Source organism: Microtus oregoni, unplaced genomic scaffold (assembly GCF_018167655.1).
Source record: "Microtus oregoni isolate MIOR12 unplaced genomic scaffold, Mior012 000022F_ref0000154, whole genome shotgun sequence".
In the NCBI taxonomy this organism is placed as follows: domain Eukaryota; kingdom Metazoa; phylum Chordata; class Mammalia; order Rodentia; family Cricetidae; genus Microtus; species Microtus oregoni.
The window spans coordinates 4636076-4650057 of NW_024543081.1; the positions used below are offsets into that span (position 1 = coordinate 4636076).

A 13982-nucleotide genomic window follows, 5' to 3' on the forward strand; every position below is an offset into this window, starting at 1 on the left:
TCAAACAAACTGGTTCATGGTCAGGCCTATCACAGCAATACCCTAATCCCTGGTACCAATTTCTGTCTTAGGGGTTTTATTGCTATGAAGAGACACCATGACCACAGCAATTCTTATAGAGTAAAACATGTAATTGAGGGGAGTTGCTTAGAGTTTCAGAGGTTCAGTTCATTATCATGGCAGGGAGCATGGCAGCATATGGGAAGCATGGTGTTGGAGAAGTTGACTGACCCACTGAGTGGTATCCTGAGCATAGGAAACTTCAAGCCTACCCCCACTGCTGTGGACTAGAATATTTGTTTAACTATGTAAAGATGTGCTGTATTTGTTTGACCTTGCCTGCCTAAGGCACCTGATTGGTCTAATAAAAAGCTGAATGGCCAATAGCTAGGCAGTAGAGGGATAGACAGGGATGGCGGCAGAGAGAATAAAGAGGAGAAGGAATTTAGGCTGGAGAGAGAATAAGGGAGAAAGAGAGGAAGACATCCTGGGCTGGCCAGCAAGGCACCTGCCTGCCAGCCAGCCACAGACAGAGGAAGCAGGAAAGTATGAAATAAAGAATGAAAGAAAGGTAAAACGTCCCAAGGCAAAATGTAGATGAAGAGAAACAGGTTAAATCAAGTTATAAGTGCTAGCAGGATATGTATAAGTTAAAGCTGATCATTCATAGCTAATAATGTCTCTGTGTCATGATGTGGGATACAGCAATCTGAGAAAGCCTGCTATACCTTATAATGACACACTTTTTCCAAGAAGGCCATACCTACTTCAACAAAGTCCCATATAGGTAGAGTTTTCCTATACTTGGAGCTGCTTCAATTACCACACAGAGGCTTGTATTAATTGTAAATGCTTGTCTGATAACTCAGGCTTATTACTAACTAGCTCTTACATTTAAATTAACCCATTTTTATTAATCTATGTTTTGCCATATGGCTCATGGATTTACCTGTCCTCCAGCACAGCCTTTCCACTGTAAAATATCTGTTTATTTCTTTTATCTGGAGTCTAGACACCCAAACTAAGACAGGACAGAGGAAGAGGATATTTCCCTCCTGTTTCTGGCTGAAAACTTAGCATTTGCATTCTTTTGTTGTTGTTGAAGAGGAAGAGGAGAGGGAAGGAGAACTGTGGTTGGTTATGTAAAATGAACAAAAAGAAAAAAAGAAAAAAGATTTGGAAAAGTCAAAAAGGTGATGTATAAATGAAACCAACTATCACAATTTGTGCTCACAACTAAGCAACAGAAACAAAAACAGGAAAATAAATCTATAGTCTCCTAAAATATATGCATGTAAAAAAAAGTTACCAAACTCAGAAAAGAAACTCACAAAAGAGGTGTAAAGTATACAAGGTTGAGAGGTAAAAAAAGATAGTTTTAGGTTGGTATACAAATTAGGATGGAAAGTAAATTTGGTACAACACTTTGAATTCACCAAAAAAGAGTAGATAATAGAGTGTTTTCTTTGAATTTGTCAAATGCAAATGGCTAAATTCTTACCTGTATATATTTGTATATAGTTATTGTACATATTGTATATGGTTTTACTATGTTAGTTAAAAATCTTCCTTTCTTTTCTTTTTTAGACAAAAGGGGGAAATGTGTGATATTTTGATCATATTCTGAAAAATACAGCTTGCTTGTTTGGAGTCAGAGGGAAGAGTTAGCCACTAGCTGACCAAAATTAACCACAGAGGTTTTGGAAGACTGAAGACAGATAGGAAGGAAGTAGTAAGACTGGGCAGAAAAAGATCTGGCTCTCTGGTTGGAGGAAGGAACAGAGCAAGTAGGAAGAAAGTGGCTTCTTTGCTTCTCTGATCTTTCATGCTCTTACCCCGACATCCGATTCCTGAATTTTTATTGATAGAGAATAATTAATGTTCCAGCCACACCTTCTAACAGTGCCATTCCCTATGAGATTATGGGGCCAATTATATTCAAAGTCCCACACAGATGATTGTGAACCATCATTCAGACATCTGGGATTGAAACGAGGCCCTCTGCAAGATAAACCACTAAGCCAACGTTTTAACTCCAAATTTATTTTTTTAAAGGTAAGGTCTCATATAGACCAGACTGTCCTGGAATTCACAAAAAATCTGCCTGCCTCTGCCTCCTGAGTGTTGATATTAAAAACATGCATCACCACACAGGGTTTCAGAAAAATTCAATCAATAGCCAAGAATCACGTAGAAAAATATGGAAAATGTGGAAACAACAGTAATAAAGGTAAAGAAGAAATAAAACCCAACAAAGAGATGATTTGACGAAATTGGATTAAATATGACACCCAGCTGCTTCTAAAAAAAGTACAATACAGTGAATAGCCAGGCATAGAGGCAAATCACTTTAATCCCAGCACTTAGGACGCAGAGGCAGGTGGATCTCTGTGAGTTTGAGGTCAGCCTGGTCTACAGAATGAGTTAGCCCTGGCAGAGTTAAATGGTGAAGACTGTCTCAAAACACAAACAAACAAACAAAATACAATGACTGAAGATGAAAATCAAAGCGACCATCCTCAGCTATGAGTTACGAAAGACCCTTTCTCAAAATAGCCAAAGCAAGCAAATAAAAAGTCTTAACGAAAACAGAAATAAGGGCCAGGCATAGTGGTATCCAAATTTAATTACAGCATTCAAGAGGTAGAGACACACATATCTCTGTGAGCTCAAGGCCAGTTCTTTTCAGGCCAGCCTGAACCACATTACTGATACTCTATCCAAAGAGGTGCAAACAGCAACAAAACAACCAACCATTAAAGAAAGTACTTTTCATCAGACATAGCAGCTGAAATCTATGACAGAAAATTCAAAGTCAGTTTTGGCTACAAAATAAGATCTGTGTCACTTCCCCACCTCTCCTCCAGTGCTAGGGCTGGGGAGAGGAAAAGGGAATGGAAAGAGAGATGAAGTAGAGCTGGTCTGGGATATGGCAGCCTGGACCTGTCTCTCATTAAAACAGAAGGCACAGGACTAAAAAAAAAATACTAGTAGGAGTTGTTGGCCAGAGAATTCCAGACTCCCAACACAATGTAACTTATTTCTGTTGCCCCTAGTAGCCTCCCAGAGGCTGAAGGGAAGTCAGGACTGCTAAAGACACCATGCACTTTGGACACACAGGACTTGGAGGATTCGAGCTAGAGATGACCTGACAACCTCCTCCTCAAGGACTAGCTTTCATAGTAACAGAAGGTGCTCAAACAGTCCTACCCAACTGTGACATCTGTGAACCACAACAATGCCCAGCATGGCAAGATGTTCCTAAAGGTGTAATAATGGTACTCATAGCTTGTTGGCAACCAACAGCTGTCTGATTAAATTAAGGACTGCTTAGCAGAAGGGAAGTCATGCCTGGGGCTGGAAAACTAGCCAATTGCTGTGGCTAGTGAGGTCACGGCTCTTCAAGGAGAACCTACTGCCACCACTTCACTAAACAAGCATAACTCCTGACTGCACTCCAAATACTCTCACCATTTATCAAAGAGCGTCCCTTTAGAGCAGAGATTACAGAAAACTACAACTGCTCAAATCAGACAACAACTGATCATGGAGTTCCCATTCCCAACAGATACGTATACAACACAACTCCTGTACCTAAAGCTCCAGGAACATTGTGGAAGTGGGGGGACCAGAGAGACTGTAGGAGCCAGAGGACCAGAAAGTCTGCTGTGAGAGCATATCTTGTAGAAATGACAGGGAAGCTACATCCATGATGACAATATGGATGTCTAAACAAGACCTAAAATATAATGCAAAGCCATGTCTTTGTGGAAGGGGGAAATCTCACTGGATCCCACTCCCAGACGAAGAATTATAGGCAACTAAGGACTGCTAATTGTGGGACAATTAGAATAAGCCCCCAATTGGCTATCTAACACCAAGAGCTCAGCTCTGAAATCATATACACACAAGCCAACACTAAACTGACTCTGCAAGCTATATTTATATATTTATGTATTTACACATGTATGTAACAACAGAAAAAGAGGCCATGAATTTGAGAAGAAAAAGGGGGTGCATGGAATAGGTTAGAGGAAGGAAAGGAAATGCAGAAAACGATGTAATTATACTTTAAGTTAAAATATTAAAAAAACTAGTGCGAGAAGAGATGAGTAAGGTAAGGTATCAAGGAAGAATGCTAAAGATAAAAGCTGGAAATAATAAAGGAGGGAAGGCAAAGGCAGATCAGTCTGTCCATCCTGGTTTCTCACTTGTACCAGAGGATGACACAATGCTACTATAAAGAGATGATAAAGGCTTTAGGATCTTATGGGGCCATATTGTCCTGTTCAGTGTTGCTACTAAAGCAGAAAGCAGCACAGCCCAAGTGGTCTGTGCATGATGTATACTGTGGCTTCTCCATGACAATTCCTGTGGCAAAAAGACACAGTTTCCTCTGGGCCTGTTTTGTGATATCTAGGATTTCAATCCTACCCTGAACATGCCATAAACACCTTACTGAGCAATTCTATCTGGTACATCCAAAGCACAGGTGGGCACCAGAACATTCTGTCTGCTGTCACCAGAGGAAGCCAAGCATTCAGCAAACAGGGACCAAGCCTGCCAGCAACATTGCAGCCAATTCACATAGGGATGTAGTCCTTTCTGTTCCGACTGGGCGTGGACCACATGTTCTCAGGGCTTAGAATTTAGCAGAGTACTTGACATTCAGAAATACTGAACTATGACTACATCACCTGCAGTGATCCATGCTGATGCTCCACCACCTCTGTATCCACTGGAATACAAACGGACTTTTTCACAGCAGAAGCAGGGTTTCCAGGTCTGAGTCTATTCTCAGTTCTTCACATGGCCTATCCAGATCATTGTCTCCAGCTGCTCCCCAGTGACAGTCTGCTTGGCTGTCCCTGCTGACTCTCACAATTGCACCGATTACGCAGACAAGCAAGGGAGTCCACCTCTTATGGTTATAAGATCTCTGAAACTCTGCCTGCCTGATACAGACCCCCCAGTTAAAAGTGTCCATAAAAGTCAGATGTGGGGGCTTCCACATGTAATCCCAGCACTAAGGAAATTGAGGGGAAAGGATTTGAGTTCAAGGTTGGCCCGTGTTGGCAAGACTGTCACAAACAAACAAGGCAGGGGTGTGACTCAGTAGGTAGAACGCTTGCCAGACATGATGCATGGAGTTCTTGGTTTCATCTCCAGCACTGAACCAGGTATGGTGGTGCATGACTATAAACCTAGCCCTTAGTGGGGCCATAAGTAGAAGGTCATCCTGAGCTATATGTCAAGTTCAAGGCTAACTTAGTATACACAAGATTCTATCTCAAAAAACATAAAAAGGGGCTGGACAGATGGCTCAGAGGTTAAGAGCACTGGCTGCTCTTCCAGAGGTCCTGAATGCAATTCCTAGCAATCACATGGTAGCTCACAACCATCTGGTGCCCTCTTCTAGTCTTCAGGAATATACGCAGGCAGAACACTGTATACATAATAAATAAATTTAAAAAGCAAACAACCAAACAACAAAAAGAACAACAAAATACCTGCCCATGAGAAACCTGTTGAGATATTTACCCTGGATCAAATAGAGATATTGGTCCACAGGCTACTCCTCCTCCCTCTCCCAGAGTGTGTTTCCTGGACTCTGTACATGACCTTTAGGTTGTCATGTACTCCCAGGGTCTGTTGGTGATCAAATCTATATTTCCATCTTGTTTCTCAGGGACTGAAAGGTACTTTTATCTTAAAAGTTCTCCACACTGGGATGAACATGGTAGCATACATCTTTAGCACATGTCTTTAATCCCAAGGCAGAAGCAGGTGGATCTCTGTGTTCAGTGCCAATCTAGTCTACAGAGTGAGTTCCAGGTAGTTGGAGTTACACAGTAAAACCCTGGTCAAAAAAAAAATCCTCTATATCCACTTGTATTTTTTGACTCCCTTCCACCAACTTGTACCTTTATGATCAGCTACACACGTGCACATATATGTGTGTGCACACATACACCCCACACACTTCATCTTTGTGGTACTGAGGACTGATCCCAGGGTCTTACACATGCTAGGTAAGTATTTTACTACTACACTGCATATTTAATATACATCTAATACTGGACACTTCTATTTACTCTAACTTTGTAGAGTATATTTTGTAACATCAAGTCTAATGATTCATTTGTCTGGTTCTTTTCGACAATATTAAAAATTGAACCTAGGACTAAAGTGGCATATTATTTATGTTTTAATAAATAAAGCTTGCCTGAATATCAGAGAGCAAAGCAGCCATACTAGTCAGTCATACAGGCCAGGCAGTGGTGGCACACACCTTTAATCCCAGGACTCAGGAGAGGCAGATGGGATCTCTGTGAGTTCAAGGCCACCCTGAGCAGAACAAGACTGAATCTGTCTAAAAGAGAAACAGAGCTCACACAAAGGTGATCTCAGCACTGGGGAGGTAGAGACAGGAGTGATATGGCTGGGTAGAGAGAGGAATATAAAAGGGAAGAGACAGGAATTCAGTGGAGTGTGGAGTCTGAGGTTGGCAGAGAGCACTGCAGGATCGCCCCTTTGTCTGAGCCTTGGTAGAGGCAAGAGCTCTCTAGTGGCTGGCTGCTTTGCTTTTCTGATCTTCAGCTTGAACCCCAATATCTGTCTCTGAGTTTTTATTATTTGTGCTACATAGGACTATACTCATTTTCTTTTATAAAACACTTTTAACTGTCATTAAAATAGTCCTCATAAAAAAAAAACTTGTGGTATTTTTTTTTGTTTTGTTTTTTAAGACAGGGTTTCTCTGTGTAGAAGCCTTAGCTGTCCTGGAACTTGCTTTGTAGACCAGGCTGGCCTCAAAGATCTGCCTGCCTCAGCCTTCTAAGTGCTAAGACTAAAGGTGTGTGCCACCATGCCTGGCCTGTGGTAATTTTAAAAATTAGACTGCATTATGATAGCCTTTGCTGGAGAGGTTGTGGAGGAAGGGGTACCCTCATCCATTGCTGGTGGGAATGCAAACTTGTCCAACCACTTTGGAAATCAGTGTGGCGGTTTCTCAGGAAATTTGGGATCAACCTACCCCAGGACCCAGCAATACCACTCTTGGGAATATACCCAAGAGATGCCCTGTCATATTACAAAAGCATTTGTTCAACTATGTTCATAGCAGCATTATTTGTAATAGCCAGAACCTGGAAACAACCTAGATGTCCTTCAATGGAAGAATGGATGAAGAAAGTGTGGAATATGTACACATTAGAGTACTACTCAGCAGTAAAAAACAATGACTTCTCGAATATTGCATGCAAATGGATGGAAATAGAAAACACTATCCTGAGTGAGGTAACCCAGACCCAAAAAGATGAACATGGGATGTACTCACTCATAATTGGTTTCTAGGCATAAATAAACGACATTGAGTCTATAATTTGTGATCCTAAAGAAGCTAAATAGGAAGGTGAACCCAAAGAAAAACATATAGTTATCCTCCTGGATATGGGAAGTAGACAAGATTGCTGAGCAAAAATTGGGAACTTGGGGGAGGGGTGGGATAGGGGTAAGGGGAGATGGGGAGAGAAATGTGAGAAGGGGAGGATGGGGGGAACTTGGGGAATTGGGATGGTTGGGATAAAGGAAGGATGGTTATGGGAGCAGGGAAGCATATATCTTAATTAAGGGATCCAGCTTAGGGTAGGCAAGAGACCTGAACCTAGAGGGGCTCCCAGGTGCCCAGGGGGATGTCCCCAGTTAGTGCCTTGGGCAGCTGAGGATAAGGAACCTGAAATGGCCCTATCCTATAGCCATACTGATGAATATCTTGCATATCATCATAGAACCTTCATCGGGCGATGGACGGAGATAGAGACAGAGACCAACATTGGAGCACTGGACTGAGCTCCCAAGGTTCCAATGAGGAGCAGACAGAGGGAGAACATGAGCAAGGAAGTCGGGACCGTGAGGGGTGCACCCACCCACTGAGACAGAGGGACTGATCTATTGGGAGCTCACCAAGGCCAGCTGGACTGGAACTGAAAAAGCATGGGATAAAACCGGACTCTCTGAACAATGAGGACTGATGAGAAGCCAAAGACAATGGCACTGGGGTTTGATCCTACTTCATGCTCTGGCTTTGTGGGAGCCTAGCCAGTTTGGATGCTCACCTTCCTAGACCTAGATGGAGGAGGGAGGACCTTGGACTTTCCACAGTGCAGGGAACTCTGACTGCTCTTCGAACTGGAGAGGGATGGGGAAAGGAGTGGGGGGAGGGGGAGTGGTGTCAGAGGAAGGGGAGGGAAATGGGAGGCTGGGAGGAGGCGGAAATTTTTTTTTTATTTTTCAATAAAAAAAAAGAAAAAAGAGATAGATTCTAATAAAAAAATTAGACTGCATTAAAGAATTGAGATCTTTAAGATATTGAACTCTCATTTATGAATATGCCCTCATGTGTTCAAGTAAAGCTTTGAGCCTTTGTTCCAGCGTAACGCTGGTTATCCTCACAGGCTCATTTCTGGGCACCCTAGAGAGATTCCTTCCACTCTAACAGCCACTTGTCTTTCCTGAGGATGGGCAGAGCTACCCAGACCACAAGGAGGGTATTCCTGGGGAAGGGGCACACATTAGGACTTGGTAAGCACTGACAAACAGCGTTCGAGAGGGTGCTCCAGAGTCACCAGCACACACGTCTTCAAATGCACTTCTAACAGACCCAGAACTTTTGTCCTTAAAAGATTTAGAGAGAAACTGAGTCACGGGCTGCACTTGGGTGCAGCTGTCTGTGGGCTCACATACCTACAAGACCAGGCTATGGGAGAGGAGGGCTATTTGCCATGATCCTCCCTTCTGGGTGTGACACTAATTTTGGATCATAATTCAAATCCTCTTCCCTTTTGAGAAGGTGAATGTAAAACTTGATTTCTGGTTCTGACAACCAAATTACCAATACAAACTACCTGCTTTTGGTGAATTTCTGCAGTTCATTATAGCTAATGAGCATCTCAACCCCACTCTGTGAGGTCTTGTAGGAAGGAGACTCTGTCTTTGTCATCCCCCCGCCTCTGGAGCTGGGGTTGAGTGCTTGGTTGACTGGATCTTGTGGGTTCTCAGCTTGACTGGTCCTGAGGGTAGGGCAAGTACTGTCAGGATGTCAGTCCTTAGTGCCCAGTTTCCAATGGTCTTTCCTGCCTTACTTCTCAGCCTTCTGTTTTTATTCAAAGATTTATTTTTATTTTTCATTATGTGTCTGTATGTATATGGTAGTGCAAGCTTAAAGGCATCAGATCTCCTAGAGCTGGAGTTACACGTGGTTATGTGTCACCCAATGTGAGTGCTGGGAATTGAACAGAGGTCTGTGACTGTAAAAACTCTCGTAAGCACTGAGCCATCTCTCCTGCGCATCCTCCTAGACCTCTAATCCACACTGAGTCCTTTGATACTGGCTTGTGGTTCCTTTTGGAATCCAGTATTTATCTAATGCAAACACCAAAGGGCAGGGCCTGCAATATCTACTCTTAAGCTCTTTCTGTATGGACTCTCTGACAGGAGAGGTCAGCAGCAGCCCTTTCCTGCTGCCTTACACTTAAGAGATCAGAACCTGTCATCCCCACCGCAGGCCCATGGAGAATGCTTGGCTAATGTAGCATAGATGGGGACTCGCAACATTGGGAACATCATTGTTCTCTGAATGAAGACACCTCCTCCTCCCCTTCATGCAACACCAGATGCAAGGAGTACTCAGTAGTCAAGGCAGACTTACCCTCACGCCATGGAAGATGAGAGGGAAGCCTTTTCTGGGCAGCTTCTCCCAGCCCAGCAGCGAAGTCACTACTTTGGGATCAGCACAGACCTCAAGCTCCCTGTGATAGAACAGGCGAGAGGGTAGTGCCAGCAGGGCCGAGTGGGACCTATAGTTCTTCACTAGCTTTGTGACCTGTAGGGAAAGGGTAGGCACAGGTCACGAGAAGTCAAAACCATACAGCTCCTGTCCAGGTTTTATCCCTGTTGTCCTTGTAAGACAAGCTTGAAACCAAGCATATTACTGCTAACTTCATGGGGTAGTACCCTGCTCCTGCCTCTATTCTATTAGCTTGAAATCTGAGGCCAGGACAAGTTTCTCAGGTGACTCTGAATCTTGAGGATCCATTTTAGCAGAAAAGGTAAACATCAGGAGGGACAAAAGGCCTCTTTTGTGATTCTTCTGGGTCCTGATTGTTGAGTGTCTCTTAATGGGTACAGTCAGCTCTGGATACTTCTTTGTGCTGCAATTTTTGCCTTTGATCTGCCACCTTACTGTGGGTGCCCACATGCGACTCAGTTTCCATCTGGAGTCCATTCTGACTTGTAAGTCATTTGAGTTCAAGCTTGCCTGCTTTGCTTTTTCCAATAACCTTGAGGGCTGTGCGAGACTTCTGATTTAGCCCACGAGAAAAGAACACACCATCTAGTAGACAGTATAATGCTGACGACAAATCTTAGGAACCTCAAGATAACAGCAAGTGCATGTTAGTTAGAAGGCTGCTCACTCAAGGACAGGAATGGTCTTTGGTTAGACACTGACTGACTGTGCTGTGCTTTACTTCTGCTTTTGTATATAAGTAAGTTCTAAAGTAAACTCTGGGCTGTTTTGACATTCTATCCTATGTTTTCTGTCTCAGTTTTTTTTCATCTGACATTTCCTTAGCCTTAATGTCCCCCCAATCCAGGAACCCTAGCTGACTTTGTGGGAGCAGGCTCCTATATCTTACAAGTTCAACCTTTAAATGAAGTGCTATAAAGTTCTGACCCTGTGCTGTGGGCAGAAAGTAAGAGCTGCTGTAACAGCCCTGGTACATCTTTGGTCCTGGGGATAGTACTAGCATGAGGAAAAAGCTTTTTTCCTCCAATTGCTTGGGAAATTGGTACAATACAAGCATCTGTCCTTGTTTATGGCTGTAACGGCCAATTGTCACTGTCAACTTTAGATTTGGAGTTGCCTAGGAGACACACCTCTGGGTGACTCTGTTGAAGGTGTTTCTAAAGAAGTTTAATATGGTGGGAAGACCTCTGAATGTGGGTAACACTAACTCATGGGCGAAGTCTGATACTGCATAAAAAAGGAAAATGGAGGAAGCCAGATTCTGTTTCCTGACGGCAGATGCCTCATCCCACCATGCCTTCTGTGCCATGCCATAGTATCCCCTCAAATGGTGCTAAACAAATCTTCTTCCCCACGAAATTGTCCCTGACAGGCATTTTGTCAGAGCAACTGAAGGAATTATACTGGCAAATGCCCATTAGCCCCAGGACAGTAAACCACACTTCAAAAAGCAGAATGTGCCCCACCATGAAGATTCACACCAGCTCAGAAAGCAGAGAGAACAAGGAAAAGAGGAGGAAAGCACTTCTTTTTCAGAAAAGGATGTGAATGTCCCAACATGCACAGGAGGTGGGTGAGAACGAATCTCCACGGGCGGGGCAGCACGCAGCCATCCTCTCTGACCCAGGAGATGCCACGCTGCACCCCATCCTAGGGGCACCTGTATGTGTTCCTTTGCTCCTGGGACAGCAGGCACCTTTCTTATGAGTGTTATCCCAGAGATCCTCCTCAGCCTGAAGAATCACAACATACTTTCCCCAGTCTGTGCAACACTCACTCCTTGATTTCCAATGGAGGAAAGGGTTTTATTTCTGTGAAAACCTCTCATGACTACTATATTTCATTAACACCAGGAAAACAAGTTCAGATGGAAATCTGTTGGTATTATAACAGTTTAGTAATAATAAAGTTTACAGAATGTTTAATTATAGAAGTTTCTAGCCATTTAATGATGTCCTACGGAGTTCAGATCCCCAAGTTCATTCTGTTTTGAGCTCCCAAAGATGCAAGTTCCAAAGTCCACCTTCAGAATCTGACGGTGTGTAAGCCCAGTGTTAGGGTGCAAAGTGTCCCTTTCAAACCCCAAACGGCAGTTCCACTGGCACTGTCCTAAATGACAGACTGGGCTCAGCTCACACTGGACTCTCACAGGTACACAGAAGGATTGCTGCTGAAAACCAGCATTCCTCAGAAACCTTGACAAGTGGGTTTCTGTTTGTAACGAAAGCTATCACTTCCCTTATCTGTCCCATTCAGCCAACTATCTCCAGAATGGGCATCTAGCTCCTTATTAACTCAGACAAGCCATCAATAGGTCAAAGCCCATGCTAGTTCTCAGGCTATTCCAGTTAAGTCACCTACCTCCTGCTGCAACACAACCCTTATAACTGGCAAAACTCTCCCACTATTTCGCCTCTCTCTGCCCAACCCCAAGAGATCGCCTTGGAAGTTTGAGAAAGTTTTTCCTTCCACGCATGGAAGGGTCTGGTTTGGTGGTTTCACCAAGCTCGCACTCACACCCAGAAGCACCCAGGTCAGAGGACCACACAGGGCAGGCCCTTTCTTCCTTCACATAGTTACAAAAGCCATTTCTGTTTTCCTACATTTACGGAGTAAGGCAGATTTAACTTCTTTTATTGTCTTGGATCCCCAAACTCCACATCATCAGTGTTACAATTCCATGGCACCCTCTGATCCAAACAGCAGTCCCTGTGTGACAGAAGAGCGGGCAGAAAGTACCTTAAATGCTACCCGGGAAGTGGAGGAGCCACACATGCTGCTTATCATCCTCCCCGGGGATCTGTGCATCCCTGTGCTGAACATGCTTCCTGAGGGGAGGAGGGCTAGGAGCAAGTGGGTGTTTGTGGAGATGGAGATACATCCAGTTCTCTTGTGCAGAAGTCTCTGCTCATGTGCTTGACTCATGGGCAAGGGGAAGTGGGTGAGAGCAGTGTGACAGCTGCCCTACGGACCTGCCCTCAGCAGTCCCCCTCTTCCAGCCAGCACTGTCTGCTCCAATAAAACTTTGCTCTTTCTCCATTTGTGTGACAAAGCAGAGAGTTCAGAACTCACCAAAAGAGGGTTGTATGCACCACAAGCACCAAAGGCATTCTCGTCTCTCAGGTATGCTGGTCTGGACATCAACCTCTCCAACATAGACACATTCAACCCATAGGCCATGGCCAGTCTGGACTTGATGACTGGGCCAAGCTGCATGGGGTCTCCAGCAAGAACAATCTATAGCATATACAAGGATGCCTGATTAGTGTGGAGTAGACAGGCATGCAGTCCAGCCACAGTAGAAGACCTATGGGAATTGACAGGCAGGTGGCTCTGAATAGGGTAGGGATGGGGTGTGCAGGCAGGGCCCCCTTGCACACTCTAGTTATATGGAATGAGGGAAAATGCTGAGAGACCATGGTGGACACAGCTAGAATTGACAATGACTTAGACCGAGAAGTGGGAAATGAGAAACTGGATGGGCTTGAGACTCAGGTTTCTCCACTAAGCAGTTACTATCTGCTTTTATCAGTCCTGGTACAGCAGTCCAGCTGCCTCTTCCACTTATCTCTCAATGTGACAAAAGCCTCAGGTATGCAGCTTGTGTTCTGGAATTTTCTGCTGTGCCTGACCATAGGAAATTATTCCAGGCCCTTTTCCATGAAGTCCTTTCCTGGCAGGCCTCCCACTCATTAGCATCATGCTGACTAGACTTGGGAGTGTTTTAATTAGACCAGTTCTTGTTCCTTAGTTCCCAGACTGTCTCATAGGGCCTGTGACTTGAGGGGAGATGGTGGGAACACATCTGGAGGATCCTGACAAGTTCACAAGTGGGTGTCAGATGACCTCTCAGCTGGGAGGACTGAAAGAAACATGTTCTAAAATGATAACCCATGTTACTGTCCAACGTAGCAGAGAGAAGGTTAAGATGGGGATCTGCCAGGAACACACAGAGCTGGAGGGGCTGGGGTCTGAGTGAGGAGCCCCTGAAAAATGTAATGGAACCACAGTCAGATCTTAGCAGAGCATGAGGCCCTGTCCTCTCCCCTGTGCCATGTGGAATACCCACACAGGAAACTTCAGCTGTTGAGTCTGCCATTGAGTCCCAGTACCTACAACGGCTCTTATCTTCTGTTTGCAATAAGAAAATAATAGCAGGCAATTGCCTTTCTTC

General features: G+C 44.2%; 1 protein-coding gene across 1 annotated transcript in view; it reads right to left on the minus strand.

Moving 5' to 3' along the window:
- The window catches only part of Mov10l1 (Mov10 like RISC complex RNA helicase 1), a 70288-nt gene that overhangs the window by 14611 nt on the left and 41695 nt on the right, over positions 1–13982 (minus strand). The window contains exons 21-22 of the mRNA XM_041672528.1: positions 12881–13045; positions 9710–9883 (exon numbers count right to left, since the gene is read on the minus strand). Of these exons, the coding sequence (XP_041528462.1) occupies positions 9710–9883; positions 12881–13045 (339 nt within the window). The remainder of the gene's footprint in view (positions 1–9709; positions 9884–12880; positions 13046–13982) is intronic.